Here is an 18503-nt window from a genome sequence, read left to right as displayed (position 1 = left end):
CCCCGTCAGCACTATAAGGTGGCAATTGCTGCTATGGCAGTCAGGAGCCTCACGGTATCTCTTTTTCAGTCCTTTACATAGGCTCATTAGGACGTGTCTGAGGCTCGATAAAATAAAATATACTCAGGTCATTCTGTAAACACCGTAAAAAAAATATATAATATACCATGAGTTGTGTATATTTGACTGCCGCTCCTCCATAAAATAGCATAAAAAGTTAGCAAATGTTAAATGTATCCCATAATGTTACCATAAAATCTATGTCCCATCCTGCAAATGCCTCATGTAGCTTTGCCTATTGAAAAATAAAAATGTTTTGAGGTCTATAAAGGTTGTCCCAGTTCTATAGGTTGAAAAAAGGCACCAGTCCATCAAGTGCAACCTTTCCCGTCAGTTCTACATTCTTTATCACTAGATTATTTATGACCTACAATGCCATTTGCTGAGAGCAAAGAAGCCAACCCTTTTTTATCTACTGTCTGCCATTACTACCTCTTGTGGTCGGCATTTCACAGTCTGACTGCTCTAGCCTCTAACTGTAAAGAACCCTTTCCTATGTAGCTGCCAAAATCGCCTTTCTTCCACCCATAATGAGTGCCCCCTATTCCTCAGTCCAGTCTTTGGAAGGAATAAGTCATGCGCCATCCTCTGTACCGATCACACATATAGTTATACATTAATGAGATCTCCTCTGAGACGTCTTTTTTCTAAGCTAAACAAGCCCAACTCTTCCAACCTCTCCTCATATGAGAGGCCTCCATCCCTTGTAATAATCTAGTTGCACGCCTTTGAACTGACTGTAACTTCTGAATATCCTTTTTACAATTTGTGGCCCCAAACTGGATGCCATATTCTAGATGTGATATCACCAGTGATTTATAAAGTGGTAACAAAACGTTGAGAATGTGGGATTTTATCTCTTTTTATGCACCCTAAAATCTTGTTTGCTTTTGCAGCTGCTGCCTGACATTGAGTGCTGCTGCTCAGCTTACTAGTAACCCCTCCCCGTTCATCTCCTGTTCTGTGACCCCGTGTATACTCTCTTCTAATGAATATGCAGCTATAGAATTACTCCATCCCAGCTGCATTACTCTTCATTTATCTACATTAAACCTCATTTGCCAAGTCTTTGCCCATTCAGACGTCTTATCCAGATCATTCTGCAATATTTTAATATCCTACATATTTTGGTGTCGTCAGCAAAGACTGACACTTTACGCTCAATCCCATCCACAAGGTCGGTCGTAAAGAAAGAGGTTAAAAAGAATTGGGCCAAAGACAGAGCCTTGTGGTCCTCAATGCTCTCAGTTCAGATCCTTGCGGTCTTTGCTGTTTCCAGTACAGGTCCCCGTGGTCCCCACTGCTCCCAGTACAGGTCCACGTGGTCCCCACTGCTCCCAGTACAGATCCCCGCGGTCCTCACTGCTCTCAGTACAGATCCCCGCGGTCCTCACTGCTCCCAGTACAGGTCCCCGCGGTCCTCACTGCTCTCAGTACAGATCCACGCGGTCCTCACTGCTTTCAGTACAGATCCCCGCGGTCCTCACTGCTCTCAGTACAGATCCACGCGGTCCTCACTGCTCTCAGTACAGATCCCCGCGGTCCTCACTGCTCTCAGTACAGATCCCCGCGGTCCTCACTGCTCTCAGTACAGATCCCCGCGGTCCTCACTGCTCTCAGTACAGATCCCCGCGGTCCTCACTGCTCTCAGTACAGATCCCCGCGGTCCTCACTGCTCTCAGTACAGATCCCCGCGGTCCTCACTGCTCTCAGTACAGATCCCCGCGGTCCTCACTGCTCTCAGTACAGATCCACGCGGTCCTCACTGCTCTCAGTACAGATCCACGCGGTCCTCACTGCTCTCAGTACAGATCCCCGCGGTCCTCACTGCTCTCTGTACAGATCCCCACGGTCCCCGCTGCAGTTTTGTGCAAAAGTATAAAATCACAAAAAAAACCTATGCATATCCATAATTCAAATGACCGATACAATCAAATTATCATGTCCTTTTATACCACATGGAAGAAACGAGACCAAAAATCCATGGTAATGATGTGATTATTTATTTATTTTTTTAATTAAATAAAATTTACGCATCCTAAAGAACCTGACTAGGCCCTAAAGAGTTAATATGTGTTGTCTACACAGGGCCCGGAGATGTGTGAGGGGCGGCTGGAGGCCAAACTAGAACTTCAAGATCTGGACGAAGAATTCCGAGAAAACAACATAGAAATCCTCAGCAGATTCTACTTGGCCTTTGAGAGCGTCCACAAGTACATTATAGATGTGAACCGGTAGGTGCCGTTCGCTCACGTCACAGCGACTGCCTGCCACGAAACCCCCCGATATATAGTGCAGAGAGACCCTCAGACAGGGACGGGAACACCAGTTATGTACTTGTAATACTGACAGGAGGAATGGAAGCCATTCATTGCTGCAGAACATCATGATACACTTTATCTGCTGCAGAACCTCATAGTGCACTCCTCAGCTGCGGCAGAACATGATAGTACACACCTTGGCTGCAGAACATGATAGTGCATACCTCAGCAGCTTCAGCACCTCATAGTGCACACCTCAGCTGCTGCAGAACATCATAGTGCACACCTCAGCTGCTGCAGAACATCATAATACACCTCAGCTGCTGCAGACATTATCCTGGTATCTCTGTCCATATTACATATCGAGTGTTTTCATTTTCCCTTTTTCAGATACCTGGAAGATCTTAATGAAGGGATTTACATCCAGCAGACTCTGGAGACCGTGCTCCTGAATGAAGACGGGAAGCAGCTGCTGGTGAGTGGTGGTGACCTCGGAGTAGCAGGTGACTGCAGGGTGAAGTTATAGAAGTTCCTCTAGCACACGCCGCAGTTTAGTATCTTAGGCCTTTCCCGCTTTGTATTTTTGCATGACATATTGTTAACCCCTTAATGACCGCCAATACGTCTTTTAACTAATGTGAGATATAAGAGAATAGCATCCCCATACAGGTGACCATCCAGCATCTGTCGGCTGTACACTATAGCTGACAAATTGCTGCATGAGCCACGATCAGTGTTTGCACCGTCCAAATCATTTTAACCCCTTAAATGCTGCTAATAGTGACAACATCGAATAAATGGTTAACAGTGTGGGGGCTTCCTCTTTATCCCCATCGGCACACTGAGATCATGATTGTGTGGTCCTGATGTTTGCCATGGCAATTCATGACCAAATAGCGGCCTTAGAGTTTGACGTCTGTTGTAACCTGTTCAGAAGTTAGCGGCATTTAGGTGGTAAAAATACATGTTTTCATTTCTGTCATGCCACTTTGCATTAATTCCTGAAAATGACCTGAAGGGTTAATAAACTACATGACTGCAGTGTTCAATATGTCAGGGGTGCAGTTTTTAAAATGCATAACTTTTGGGGGTTTTCCAATATATAGGACACCCAAAGTCGCTTCAAACGTGGATAGGTCCCTAAAAAAAAATTTTTTTTGTAAATTTCCTTGATAAAATGAAAAATTACTGCTACATTTTTAAACCTGAAATGCTAACAAAATAAAAGAACATTTTACAAATGGTGCTGATATCTGGATTAAAGGGATAAGCATTAAAACTTTGAAAATTGCTAATTTTTTAACATTTTTCTCAAATTTCTGATTTTTTTTTATAAATAAAAGCAAAACATATTGACCTAAATTTACCGTTATCATAAAGTACAATGTGTCAAGAACAAACAATCTCAAAATCACTGGGATTTGTTGAAGTGTTCCAGAGTTATTACCACATAAAGTGACACTGGTCAGATTTAAAAAATTTGGCTCTGTCACTAAAGGGTTAAAGTTTCGTTTTGTTGTTGCCCCTCAGAACTTGATCCTTTGTTGCACAGTTCTCCAAAGTGATCTGGTCTCATTGTAAATCTCACAGGTAAACTTTTCAGCTGGATTGACCTGTATAAAACCACAGCTCTATAGGCTTTTGGGTTCAGGTCAGGAGCCCCACGGTCGGTCCATACGGTCATGGTCCATACTCGCACTCTTTAACACAGATGTTTGAGGCCAGCCTCAGTCTGCGTCTCCTCGGCCTAAGGCCATGTTGAACCCCAGTTTTGGAAATCTGGAAAATTGTGGTGGTGACTGGCTCGGTTATGCCGGAGCTACCTTTACATTACATATATTATTATGGTCTGTAAGGGGACTTCCTTTGAAACTCATTTGCAAGCAAATGTTCTGCATATGGTCGATGAGTTCACAAAGGGATCATCCTATGCTGTCAAACTCCTTAGATGCTATGGTTAATGTTGATTGCTGCATCTAAGGGGTTAAGCAGATGAGATTGAAGGTAACTCCTATTCTGGCCAGTGCATCAGGTTGTCTCTTTTAAAAGAGCTTTATAAATTACTTCTTATCAAAATGTGACCTTTATTAGGACGAAGGATTTAACTCCTAAGCCCTCTTCCTGCAGTGCGAGGCTCTATACCTATACGGGGTGATGCTGCTGGTGATTGATCAGAAGATTGAGGGAGAAGTGCGGGAGAGGATGCTGGTCTCCTACTACAGATACAGGTATGCCTCATGTACACTTTATATTTCTCCCAGCGGCTCCATGTTTTATAATTCATCTTGATACAAATTGATGTCCTACAATACAAGTCTCGGTGTTCAAGGGGAAGTCATTTAGCATGAATTTAGGCAGTAGGAGCACTGTCCTGATCCCATAATCATATCTATCCAAGGTGGCGTAGTATGTAACGTGACGGCCACCATTCTCATGCTGAAAGTCAGGGTCCAGCAGAAGATGATTTTCTACTTTAAGCCTTTGGTTGCCAGTAAAAGTCCAAAAAAAAAAGCCTCAAATCTTACCAAAAAGTTAATAGTCTTCCCATGTATAGTTATCGGCACTTTCCTAAATCTTATAAATAGAAATGATCTATACCCCATATGTCTGATAATCAGAGGGTAAAGGTGATAACATGAAGAAAGATCCCTGTATCACTCCAGGGTCACTGTAGGTTTTATAGGGAAACCGGTGATAGCAAAAGGGGTCATAACATGGAGAAAAGTTCCTGTTTTCTATCCTTGAGTTAGTTCAGACCATACAAGGGGGAGTGATAACCATAACAATCTGTCACTGGTAAAAGAGGGTGATGACGTGGAAAAAAAAGATCCTGTTTCTATCCTTTGGGTTAGTTGTGGCTGTACAGGGTATGAGATGACAAGCTGTTACTGGTAAAAGAGTACCAAAATCATCAAAAAAAGAAGCATTGTCTAAAATATGTAACAAAATTTATTAAATTCATTTTTAAAATAATAATAGACGAAATATGAAGATCATATGGATACAAGGTGCAGACACTATGGTAATACAAGCTTAACCCTTTAGGTAAGGTGCAAAAATAGATGAAAAAATGCCTATAAAGCGGACATCTGCTAAAGTGCATGAAGCGCATATAAGATTGGACATACAAGGGGTTAAAAAACCTATTAAGTGTTCAGACATAGAGAACCATACATCATGATGAATCAATATTATATTTATATATGCAGCCCTGTCACATAACCAGGCGCACCCCTCGAGAAAGCCAAAGCGAAACGCGCGTCGGGGTTCCCAGCCTGCACCCTAAGGTAATGTGCTTCCATTCACTAACCTGCCTTTCTCATAGAATGAGCAGCATAACCTTCATATGAGAATCCATTACACTCTTCCTGCACTTTGGGCTCACTTGTTACCCTGCACTTGCACATAACCTTTCTTATCATTAACTACTTTGCACCTTCTGCATATATTTTGTACTGATTGATTCCTATGTTATATCACTTTTTTATGATGTTGGTTTTGTGGATATAAATACCATTCACTTTTATAATATTGATTCATCATGATGTATGGTTCTCTATGTCTGGACACTTAATAGGTTTTTTAACCCCTTGTATGTCCACTCTAATATGCGCTTCATGCACTTTAGCAGATGTCCGCTTTATAGGCATTTTTTCATCTACTTTTGCACCTTACCTAAAGGGTTAAGCTTGTATTACCATAGTGTCTGCACCTTTTATCCATATGATCTTCGTATTTCGTCTATTATTATTTTAAAAATTAATTTAATAAAATTTGTTCCATATTTTAGACAATGCTTCTTTTTCTTCTTTTTTTGATGATTTTGGTATTTTGGAAGCAGTCTTCCCTAGGCAGTCTTTATTAGAATTGTTACTGGTAAAAGAGGGTGATGACATGGAGAAGAGATCCTGTATCTTCTTCCAGTAAAAAGGGTTCATAACATGGAAAAAATGTACCCTTAAAGCCCCCAAAACCCCTTCCTTGGAGTTCACGGAAGCTGTACAAGGATGCTAATGACAGTCTATGAATAGTATAAGGAGATGATAGTATGAAATATTTTTATATCTGATTTCCCTGGTAACTGGGACTGATACATTAGCCCCAGTTACATGGAGATTCAGCCTACTATTTGCACATTAGAACTGATCTTCTCCCTCCTGACACCTGGCGATCACATAATCACTGGGTCCGGAGGATGAATAGTTGTCAGCGCTTCCTATACTGTATGTACACACTGTTTATACACTCACCAGACAGGCTTTGAGGGTAGTAAATCATCTCTGCCTTCTCTGTGGGAAGTTTGGCTGTCTCTGACTACCGGCTTCAGGCTCATGCAGCTCTATGATCTCTGTGCTGTTTCTGACTCAGAAATAATGTTCTGAAACGTCATTGTAGCTTAATAAATGTATCACCGTCTATGGATGGTTAAGAAATAGTTAATAAGTAAATAAATTAAGAATGATCTTGTATATAATGTGTGTATATTCTGACTTTCTTGTCGTTTATCTCTATTGTTCCTTCACTTCATCTGCCCAATGTACTTATTTTATGATTGATTCCCAATCTTCCCCTGATTGTTCAGTGCCGCCAGATCCTCCGCTGATTCCAATATGGACGATATCTGCAAACTACTGCGCAGTACGGGGTATTCCAGCCAACCAGGGTCTAAGCGGCCCCCAAACTACCCAGAGAGTTACTTCAACCGAGTGCCTATAAGTGACACCTACATCAGTATGGTGATCGGCAGACTCCGCTCAGACGACATCTATAACCAGGTGAGAGCAACACCTAAATAAGGAACGTTTCCCCCTCATAAGGCAGAAGGCAAATCCCCGGAAAAAGCTGAGTACAGGTAGCAAATAATCAGGGAATGCTGGGAGAGTTCAGCTCGAAATCCTGCTTAATAGTGAGTGCAGCTCTGGAGTATAATACGAGATGTAATTCAGGATCAGCAATGTAATGTATGTACACAGTGACAGCACTAGCAGAATAGTGAGTGCAGCTCTGCAGTATAATGCAGGATGTAACTCAGGATCAGTAATGTAATGTATGTACACAGTGACTGCACAAGCAGAATAGTGAGAGCAGCTCTGGAGTATAATACAGGATGTAACTCAAGATCAGTACAGGATCAGTAATGTAATGTATGTACACAGTGACTGCACCAGCAGAATAGTGAGTGCAGCTCTGGGGTATAATACAGGATGTAACTCAGGATCAGTAATGTATGTACACAGTGACTGCACCAGCAGAATAGTGAGTGCAGCTCTGGGGTATAATACCGGATGTAACTCCGGATCAGTAATGTATGTACACAGTGACTGCACCAGCAGAATAGTGAGTGCAGCTCTGGGGTGTAATACAGGATGTAACTCAGGATCAATAATGTAATGAATGTACACAGTGACTGCACCAGCAGAATAGTGAGTGCAGCTCTGGAGTATAATACAGGATGTAACTCAGGATCAGTAATGTATGTACACAGTGACTGCACCAGCAGAATAGTGAGTGCAGCTCTGGAGTATAATACAGGATGTAACTCAGGATCAGTACAGGATCAGTAATATAATGTATGTACGCAGTGACTGCACCAGCAGAATAGTGAGTGCAGCTCTGGAGTATAATACAGGACCTCTATTATCTGTGGACTCTGGTATGTCATAATTCCAGCATGTTACTCCATCATCATCTCTTGGTTTGATATTTATTTTTAGGTGTCTGCTTACCCTTTACCAGAGCATCGGAGCACCGCTCTTGCCACACAAGCTGCCATGCTGTATGTCATCCTGTACTTTCATCCCTCCACACTACACACTCATCAAGCCAAGATGAGGGAGATAGTGGACAAATATTTTCCTGATAACTGGGTGAGTGGAAGATCTGTGACACTTGTGATATTGTGTATGGGTGATCCAGGACCACATACAAGACAGACGTGAAATGTTACCATTTGGATATAGAAGGGGGATATTTCCAATCACTGACATCAAGTGCAGATCTCACAATCTCAGAGGAACTGTAATGTGAAGGATATCTTGTGTCCGTTTAGAATGAGCTCTTTAGGAAGGAGGCTCGGTGCTCCAGTCTGCCAGCATTGTGAGCTGTGCGGCACTGATGCTGGGTGACCTCGCCATTCATTGTGTCTCATTTCCCTCCAGATTATCAGCATTTACATGGGGATCACAGTCAATCTGATGGAGGCCTGGGAACCCTACAAAGCTGCAAAAACAGCTCTGAATTACACCCTAGATCTGCCAAACATCAAGGAGCAGGTATCGCAGCGCCAGAGGGAGAAGGAGACTGATTCTGTCTGAAGCAGCCCCAACATGGAGTGCAACTGTTTTTGGCAGATCATTATTTTACTACCAGGAGAGACCCTCCTCTACCCCTCACCATACCAGTCTGATGATAGAATATGTATGTTTTCATTATATGATATCTAGTGAATATTTTAGTAACATGTCGTTGATCTGATTGTTTTCCACCAGGCTTGTCGATACGCTGCTATCACGGAGCGTCTGCACCCACAAGTGCAGCAGTTTTTGAAGGAGGGGTTCCTGAGAGAGGAGTTCGTGCTGGATAATATTCCCAAGCTGCTGAACTGCCTGCGAGACTGTAACGTCGCCATCCGGTGGCTGATGCTGCACACTGCAGACTCGGGTAATGCTGCATTCTGACTAAGAGTGATCCCTTTTATCGTCCACTGAAGTGACAGTTTCTATGGGGTTACTTATAAAAATAAATATCTATCTATCTATCTATCTATCTATCTATCTATCTATCTATCTATATATATATATATATATATATATATATACACTCACTGGCCACTTTATTAGGTACACCTGTCCAACTGTGTGTTAAGACTTAATTTCTAATCAGCCAATCACATGGCGGCAACTCAGTGCATTTAGGCATGTAGACATGGTCAAGACAATCTCCTGCAGTTCAAACCGAGCATCAGTATGGGGAAGAAAGGTGATTTGAGTGCCTTTGAACGTGGCATGATTGTTGGTGCCAGAAGGGCTGGTCTGAGAATTTCAGAAACTGCTGATCAACTGGGATTTTCACGCACAACCATCTCTAGGGTTTACAGAGAATGGTCCGAAAAAGAAAAAAAATCCAGTGAGCGGCAGTTCTGTGGCCGGAAATGCCATGTTGATGCCAGAGGTCAGAGGAGAATGGGCAGACTGGTTTGAGCTGATAGAAAGGCAACAGTGACTCAAATTGCCACCCGTTACAACCAAGGTAGGCAGAAGAGCATCTCTGAACGCACAGTGCGTCGAACTTTGAGGCAGATGGGCTACAGCAGCAGAAGACCACACTGGGTACCACTCCTCTCAGCTAAGAACAGGAAACTGAGGCTACAATTTGCACAAGCTCATCGAAATTGGACAGTAGAAGATTGGAAAAACGTTGCCTGGTCTGATGAGTCTCGATTTCTGCTGCGACATTGGGATGGTAGGGTCAGAATTTGGCGTAAACAACATGAAAGCATGGATTCATCCTGCCTTGTATCAACGGTTCAGGCTGGTGGTGGTGGTGTCATGGTGTGGGGAATTTTTTCTGGGCACTCTTTGGGCCCCTTGGTACCAATTGAGCATCGTTGCAACGCCACAGCCTACCTGAGTATTGTTGCTGACCATGTCCATCCCTTTATGACCACAATGTACCCAACATCTGATGGCTACTTTCAGCAGGATAATGCGCCATGTCATAAAGCTCGAATCATCTCAGATTGGTTTCTTGAACATGACAATGAGTTTACTGTACTCAAATGGCCTCCTCAGTCACCAGATCTCAATCCAATAGAGCATCTTTGGGATGTGGTGGAACGGGAGATTCGCATCAGGGATGTGCAGCCGACAAATCTGCGCCAACTGTGTGATGCCATCATGTCAATATGGTCCAAAATCTCTGAGGAATGCTTCCAGCACCTTGTTGAATCTCTGCCACGAAGAATTGAGGCAGTTCTGAAGGCAAAAGGGGGTCCAACCCCTTACTAGCATGGTGTACCTAATAAAGTGGCCAGTGAGTGTATATATATATATATATATATATATATATAAAGAAAGAGGAAACACCTACGATGTTATCAAGAGCTCCTACACCGAGAACCTCTGCAGTGTGAGTGTGAACGGCAGCAGAAGAACAGCCTATTTCCAGCAGAGCCGGGGAGTCAGACAAGGCTGCAGCCTAAGCCCAACGCTCTTCAACATTTACATCAACGAGATGGCTACTGCTCTGGAATCTTTCACAGCAACAGGTCTCACCCTCCATGATGCGCAGGTGAAATTCCTGCTGTATGCAGATGACCTGCTGCTTCTGTCACCAACCGAGAAAGGTCTCCAAGAAAACCTGAAAATCTTAGAGAAATTCAGCTCCACCTGGGCACTACCGGTCATCCTAAAGAAAACCAACATCATGGTGTTCCAGAAGAGAAAGAGAAAATCAGACCAGCACCCTTCATTTGTCCTCAACAACTGCACCCTTACAGGAACGGACAAATATACCTACCTGGGCCTAGAGATTCACCGGTCAGGGAGCTTCAAACAAGCCATAGAGACCCTGAAAGACAAGGCCAGCAAAACCTTCTCTGCCATCCGAAGGAAACTCTACCATCTGAAGCCACCAGTGAGGGTCTGGTTAAAAATCGTCGACTCTATCATCGCCCCAATCCTCCTGTATGGCAGCGAAGTCTGGGGTCCTCACACCTACCCAGACTGGTCAAGGTGGGATTTCAGCCCAACAGAAATATTGCACCTGGAATTCTGCAAGCACCTTCTCCAAGTCCATCGGCGCACCTCCAACAGTGCTTGCCGGGTCGAGCTGGGCAGATTCCCTCTACACCTAACGGTTCTAAATAGGGCACTGTCATTCCGGGCTCACCTACGTAGGAGCAATCCAAGCTCCCATCACCATAAAGACCTGACACATGTAGGTGAAACAGAAAAACCAGGATCCTCGGAACAGCCCACCCAAACCCAACCTGACCAGAACACCAATCACAACAACCTGACAAAAGCCGGAATCAGGAAGATGGTAGACGAAGGCCAGGAGAGGTACGTAAGTGACTGGAAGAACGACATCATCAGCTCACAGAAACTGACCGTGTGCCGGAGTCTACAGAGAGACTACAGACTGGCCCCATACCTGGAGAAACTCCCGGACCCCAGAGACCGCAAGATCCTGAGCCGGTATAGACTCAATGCCCACAATCTGGCCATCGAATCCGGTCGACACAGGCAGAGCTACAAGCCCAGGGAGGAAAGACTGTGCTAACACTGTGACCAGGAGGCCCTGGAGGATGAGACCCATTTCCTGCTACACTGCTCCAAATACTCAGCAGTGAGGGACACTCACTTCAGGAGACTCTCACATCTCTTTCTGGATTTCATCACCATGAAGGAGGAGGAGAAAACATATATCCTGCTGGGGGAAGAAGAGAGAGCAGTGGAGATAGCGCAATATGTGAGCGAATGTCATAGACTGCGAGAAAGAAAACTATGCCATGGACTTCTATGGCCTCCACCCTGGATCTGCCCCATGCCCCCCATCCACCTTCCCTATGCCATGGACTTCTATAGCCCCACCCTGGATCTGCTCCATCCCCCCCATCCACCTTCCCTATGCCATGGACTTCTATAGCCCCATCCTGGATCTGCCCCCATCCATCTTTCCTACAGCCCCTACCCAACATCCTTACAGTCCCTATCCCTATTCCCTTTTCTACACTTGCTTTGGCAAAACTAATGTGTATTTAGTCCTGCCAATAAAAGCTAATTTGAATATATATATATATATATAATATAATATAATATGAGAGAGAGAGATAGAGCTGAATTTCTGTTTTTTCCATTGAAAATTGCTGCACAAGACACAAACATTTGCAGTCTTTGTAAGTGGGAAAAAAATTAATATGTATATATTTTGTGAACATCTTCTGATTTACAAATCTAGAGGTCAGGGGGCTGCTGGAAAGTGCAATGGGCTTTAAAGGGGTCATGCGTGATTTACAAATAACCGTCCACTGAGGAGAAATGGTTCCGTAACTGCTCAGTCTCCCGACACCCCAGCAAGAAGTTTTGCCTTCGGTGCTGCAGCGATCAAGTCACGTCTAGTATCTAAAGGAACAAATGTTACGCTTTTTGTTTTCCAGCTTATGACCCAAATAATAAGCGGCTCCGACAAGTAAAAGACCAAGTCCTGGCAGAGTCCAAGTACAACCCCAAAGTCCTGTTCCAGCTGCTGCTCGACACAGCCCAGTTTGAGTTTCTTCTAAAGGAGGTAAACCTCTCTCTGTGCGATATTCACGATTGTATCCTATGTGCCCCTAAGACAGAAGGGCGTCCGAGAGGGAAGGTCCACTGTTACCCCATTCCATAAACCAGAACAGACAGTCTCCATCAACATTTGGAAAGTTGGTCGAACTTGTTTCTGTAGGCATCATTTTGGGATACATATGGCACTTTGATAACTTTTTATTGCATTTTTTTTTGGTTGCCTGGGGTGCAATGATAAAAAAAATTGGGAGTTTCATTTATTTTTTTGTTAAGACTTTTGCCGTTTTATGGTTGTTTTCATTGGAATTTTACAGATGCCAAATATGCTTTTTTTTAATTAAATTTCTTTGTTTTCTCCTCCAGTTGAAAATAAAGTGATTCTGATTTTTTTTTCTAAATATCTTCAATATTTATATTTTTTTAAGGGACTTGAATATGCAGTTGTTGGATTGCTAATGCAGTATGAGTCCCAATCATGGTCTGCTGTGAAGCTCAGATTGGGGCTGAGCTTCACAGTAGTACCCTGTGGCGACCCATTGGTACCCTCATGTCATGGTGGGATGCGTGCCCGGGCAGCATGGTGCAGCGACATTTAATGCCAATTGCCAGCTGTATAACAGACAGCGCTTGCACTTCATGGAGCATTCTCATCCTCTGAGTCTGTTCCATACACCTTGACCTGCTCTATGATGGATATATAGGTACGGGAGAGTTAAAGGGTCAAAGAAAATGATGGATGTAGCGTAGCTTGCATCCTGCACAGGGGGTCCTTAGAAGCAAACTGAAGAGCCACTAAAAAAGCAGCTGCTATAGATTCAGCTTGTCCAGGTATGAAATGGTCGCTTATATTTTACATCTTCACTTTACTCTTAATTTCAGATGTTTAAGCAAATGTTGTCAGAAAAACAGAGCAAGTGGGAAAACTATAAGACGGAAGGATCAGAGCGGATGACAGAACTCGCTGATGTTTTCTCCGGAGTCAAACCGCTCACCAGAGTGGAGAAGAATGGTATGAAGGCACTGACCATAAGAAGGTGGACAGGGGAGACATTGTCTCACCACCATAGTTCATCCCCAGGACTCACTCTGCCTCACATCCCTCCTGTCTTCTGAAAGCGGGGCAAAGACTAAGAAAGATTGGTCAGAGTTTTGAAACTACTAATATATTCTACGTTTTCAGTTCCCCTTTTTAACACCTATGCTCGCTCTAAATGAATAAAACCCTTCTTGACTAGATACCAGAGACTTCATATTTAGAAAGCCTCCAGTATCTGGTCTGTTTCTCGTTTCCATTCACTGACCACAAGATTAGAGATGAATAAAATCACAAGGTTCACTAGGAAATTGCTGAATTATTGATCCGCTGGTTTAGCCGGCACCGTGTAATCTTCTCTCATTTATTCACAGAAAACCTGCAGGCCTGGTTCCGGGAAATCTCCAAACAGATCCTGTCCTTAAACTATGATGACTCCACAGCGGCGGGGAGAAAGACGGTACAGCTCATACAAGCCTTGGAAGAGGTGAGACCTTGTGGATGTCTGTGTCCAAATATCTGGTGAATTAATAAATGCGTACTCATTAATGGGGTAGTCTGATCGGCCACAGATGGTTTTCAAGGCTGATCCAATTGTTTGCCATATCTGATAAGTGAGGTGTATTAAAGAGTTTGTGAGTCTTGCTTCCACACTGTCCACTTATAGAGGAAGCCTGTGAGTCTTGCTTCCACCGTCCACTTATAGAGGAAGCCTGTGAGTCTTGCTTCCACCGTCCACTTATAGAGGAAGCTTGTGAGTCCTGCTTCCACCGTCCACTTATAGAGGAAGCCTGTGAGTCCTGCTTCCACACCGTCCACTTATAGAGGAAGCCTGGGAGTCCTGCTTCCATACCGTCCACTTATAGAGGAAGCGGGGAGTCCTGCTTCCTCACCGTCCACTTATAGAGGAAGCCTGTAAGTCCTGCGTCCCCCGTCCACTTATAGAGGAAGCCTGTGAGTCCTTCTTCCTCCGTCCACTTATAGAGGAAGCCTAGGAGTTCACAGGAGTTATGACAGCAGTTCTACTTCTCATTATTTGAAAATACCAACTTAGAAGAGAAAGTCAAACGTCTTCATCGTTCGCATCTTCCCCGGTTCTGTTACTAATAATCACTATGACTTCCTACAGGTTCAGGAATTCCACCAGCTGGAGAGTAACCTTCAGGTCTGCCAGTTCCTCGCTGACACCCGGAGGTTTCTGCACCAGATGATTCGCACAATTAACATCAAAGAAGAAGTGCTGATCACCATGCAGATCGTGGGGGACCTGTCCTTCGCCTGGCAGCTCATTGACAGGTACGTCTCATCTGACAGGACGGCCAGACACCTTTTGCTGTCAGCGCAGTTCACATGTGAATTATTTTAATTTACTCCAGTTTTAATGTTAGAGTCAAGGAATCCACATTGCAACCCTTATGGGTAAAGTAGTTAAGAAAAAAAATCAAGTCATGGTGCCATGTGCATCCAGCCCTGGTGGTAGAGTGGTTTACTTTAACGCTTAGGTAACACATAGCACCCCATGGTGCAAGTGCCAAACCTCTGACAGGGCGCTCACCTACCATGTGTCACTGGTAATGCTGGTGTCTTACTAGTGCCATCCCGTATGCTTTAGTGCCCTGGTGCTACTACTCATCCCCTATAGGTACTATGACATTGCTCCTTGTTGCACAAGTGTATAATAATACCGTTCTTTGCACTAGTTTCACATCGATCATGCAGGAGAGCATCAGAGCCAATCCGTCCATGGTCACCAAACTGCGAGCCACGTTCCTGAAGGTAAGAAACCCATCCCTACTTCATACTGACCCATCGGGTGTAGGGATTAAGTTAAGGGGGTCACTAAAACTCAGTTCAAACAGATGTGTTTTGTCATTCCTTTCACTCTTTCTATGGAGTACTACATTGTATTTTGCACTTTGTTCTTTCTCTGATTTTGTTTCCCCAGTTGAGACCCTGAGGAAGCACTGTGGTTTTCTGCTGCAATGTGTGAACTTCAGTCTGACACTTTTACACCCTCTGTCTTGCATTACAGCTGGCATCTGCCCTGGACTTGCCCTTACTGCGCATCAATCAGGCCAACAGCCCCGATCTGCTCAGCGTGTCTCAGTATTACTCTGGAGAGCTAGTATCTTATGTCAGGAAGGTAAGAGATCAATCCCATCCTCGCATGCTGAGCCCCCATTATACCGTAGGGATAACTGGAGCGGTGCATTATATCTCTATCATTGGTGATAACCTTGCTTTCTCGTTCGCCTTATTGGGGGACACAGAGACCATGGGTGTATGCTGCTGCCACTAGGAGGCTGACACTATGCACAAAAAAGTTAGCTCCTCCTCCGCCGTATACACCCCACCGACCGGCAGGAAATCCCTCAGTTTAGCTTAGTGTCAGTAGGAGGTGGACACGGGTCTTTTATTAGACCCATATCTACCTCAGTGTGCGTCGTTTCTTTGCAGGTTCCGGAGGGATACGGAGTGAACAGTCACATCCGTACTCCCACAAAGAGACTATGAGTACGGCGTGTACTGCCACCCCGTATCCTCATAGGTCTCCGGAGCAGGACCAGGAGCCTCGCACAAGTAGGTGCCAGCCGCACGGACGGTCCTTTCCCCCCGCCTCCCACCCTCTCGCCTACCAGAGCCTGAAGGTTGGATGAGGCGCGGATTTCATAGAGACAGACAGCTTGGGATTTTCAGGTACCTTTATTGTAAGGCCCCCTGCCTGGGTGAGTATGTCAGTCTTCCCCCGGCGTTTTCTCTTGGAGCGGTCGCCAGGGGGACCACGTTAGGGTCCCTGCACGCCCCGCATCCCCCCACGGTCACCGCATCCATGCAGGCCCCGGGTCTTCACGGGCCTCGTTCTGTGCTTCCCCCTTTTTTCCATCTCGGCAGGGGTAGCGCTGGAGTCGAGCAGTTCTGGGCAGGGACGCGGCCCGGTGTTGCGACGCGTCTTCCGCGCCGACCCCCTGCTGACAGGCGGCCGCCGCAACTAATTTAGGCCCCGGCTTGTGTTCGGGCCTACCGCAGCGTCGCGGCCACGCCCCCCGCCCCTTTCTACTAAGCGGGCTTCACTCCCGCTCTCCACAGGCCCTCCCCCCGCCTTTCCCTCTCCTGCCCAGCATATTATGGCTAGAGGGCAGCAATTATTAACCCTGCGAGGACTGCCCTTCCCCGGGACCCGCGCTTTTCTACAGGCAGGCGCCATCTTCACAGCCTGCCAGCCAGACGCAGCTGGAAAGGCTCCCCAGCCCCTGAGCAGTTTTTGCAAGCAGCTTTTTGCCTCTTTGGGACGGCCAGCCGGACTTCTCCCTGATCTGCATCCCCGGACAGGTCGAGCAGCATCGCTTTTGGGGACACCGGACCGTGAGTAGTTCTGCACGGCAGACTGACCCTTCTCCGCCCTCTGTCCCCCAACCTTCCGGCACTACCTCAGGTTTTTCACAATGTCTATCCCTAAGGCTGATCGTACCCGCTCTTTGGCCCTCCCCTGCACAGCCCGACGCCGCTCAGGAGCCATCCATAGCCCCAGGGGTGAGTGAGCCCCCCTTGCCGGGTTGGGCCTCCTCCCTATCACAGTCGGTGGCAGACCTCACCAAGGTGTCTCGGTCCCTAGTAGCCGTTCTGGATAAGTTGCCCTTGGGAGCTTCTGCGGGACCTAGCACGTCCCAGGACGTCCCATCTGAGCCAGCCAGTGTCAGTCGCAAGTGACCCAGGCAGGATCTCCAGGCGGAGTCCTCTCCTCGCCCTACCTCACCCCATACTCCCCAGCAGTCTCCCTCTCGGGCCTCCTCTCCCGAGTCAAGTGAAGCGCTTTCGGAATCTGAAGGGGTCTTAGAGCTGGATTCGGATCAGGATGCGAACATGAAGGTTACGGTGCAGAACCTCATTGCCACGTTTCACCATACCTTCGACATCACTGACGCCCCTGCGAAATCCTCAGATCAGGAGGTTTCGTTCAGACGGGCGGAAACACCTTCCAGGGTGTTTCCCTTTCATTCCGAGTTTGGGAAGATTTTTACCAAGGAAAGGGAAGATCCGACTAGACGCTTTCAAAGAGGAAAGCGTCTCGGCGTGCAGTATCCGTTTGCTAAAGAGCTCACGGACAACTGGGCCGCTTCTCCTTCAGTGGACCCTCCCGTATCCAGACTCTCTAATAATACTGTTCTTCCGCTGTCGGGTGTAGCGTCTCTAAAAGATTCTAATGACAGAATCATAGAATCCCTAGCAAAGTCTGCCTTCGAGGCGGCATCTGCGGCGGTATGTCCAGTCTTTGCTTCATCTTGGGCAGCAAAGGCTATATCCGCTTGGGCAGAGGACCTTCGGCAGGGCATTCTGGATAAGGCACAACCGGAGCATTTGGCCGATCTCGCCAATCAGATTTCCCATGCGGGGGATTATCTGCTTTCTGCTTCCTTGGATGCCGCATCTAGCGCGGTTCAGGCGTCAAGCAACATCGTGGCAATCCGACGTACAATTTGGCTCAAGGCCTGGCAGGCGGACTTGTCCTCTAAAAAGTCTGACTAATCTGCCTTTTCAAGGAGTGCGTCTCTTTGGGTCCCAATTGGACCAGATTATTAAGGACGCTACCTGAGGTACGAGTTCTCTTCTCCCCCAATCCAAGTCTCGCAGACCTCCTCCAAGGCGTCAGTTCCGTCCCTTTCGGTCTTTCCGCCGTTTCAATGCGGCGGAAAACCCTTCCAACCAGCAAAGGCCACAAGCACGTCAGGAAAGAAAGAAGGTCTCCTTCAGGCTCACTCCGTCCTGGCGGTCCCACTCTTCCCAGGGAAGACCACCCAGATCTAGATCTGGACGGTCTACGTCCGCATGACTATCATCGGTCTTCCGTGGGTCCCTTCCAATTGGGAG

At 45.9% G+C, this 18503-nt stretch overlaps 1 protein-coding gene across 1 annotated transcript in view; it reads left to right on the top strand.

Annotated features, from left to right (window-relative positions):
- WASHC5 (WASH complex subunit 5) overlaps positions 1-18503 on the top strand; it is a 43796-nt gene that overhangs the window by 3749 nt on the left and 21544 nt on the right. Inside the window, exons 3-15 of the mRNA XM_073590312.1 lie at positions 2149-2294; positions 2712-2796; positions 4449-4549; positions 6904-7096; positions 8036-8188; positions 8480-8593; positions 8810-8981; positions 12481-12608; positions 13484-13613; positions 14012-14124; positions 14767-14933; positions 15338-15413; positions 15670-15780. Coding sequence (XP_073446413.1) covers positions 2149-2294; positions 2712-2796; positions 4449-4549; positions 6904-7096; positions 8036-8188; positions 8480-8593; positions 8810-8981; positions 12481-12608; positions 13484-13613; positions 14012-14124; positions 14767-14933; positions 15338-15413; positions 15670-15780 — 1689 coding nt within the window. The remainder of the gene's footprint in view (positions 1-2148; positions 2295-2711; positions 2797-4448; positions 4550-6903; positions 7097-8035; positions 8189-8479; positions 8594-8809; positions 8982-12480; positions 12609-13483; positions 13614-14011; positions 14125-14766; positions 14934-15337; positions 15414-15669; positions 15781-18503) is intronic.

The sequence above is a fragment of the Dendrobates tinctorius genome, unplaced genomic scaffold (assembly GCF_039654945.1).
Source record: "Dendrobates tinctorius isolate UK_male_01 unplaced genomic scaffold, ASM3965494v1 ptg000116l, whole genome shotgun sequence".
NCBI lineage: Eukaryota > Metazoa > Chordata > Amphibia > Anura > Dendrobatidae > Dendrobates > Dendrobates tinctorius.
The sequence above is the reverse complement of the archived record's forward strand: the minus strand, read 5'-3'. Positions and strand labels throughout refer to the sequence as shown.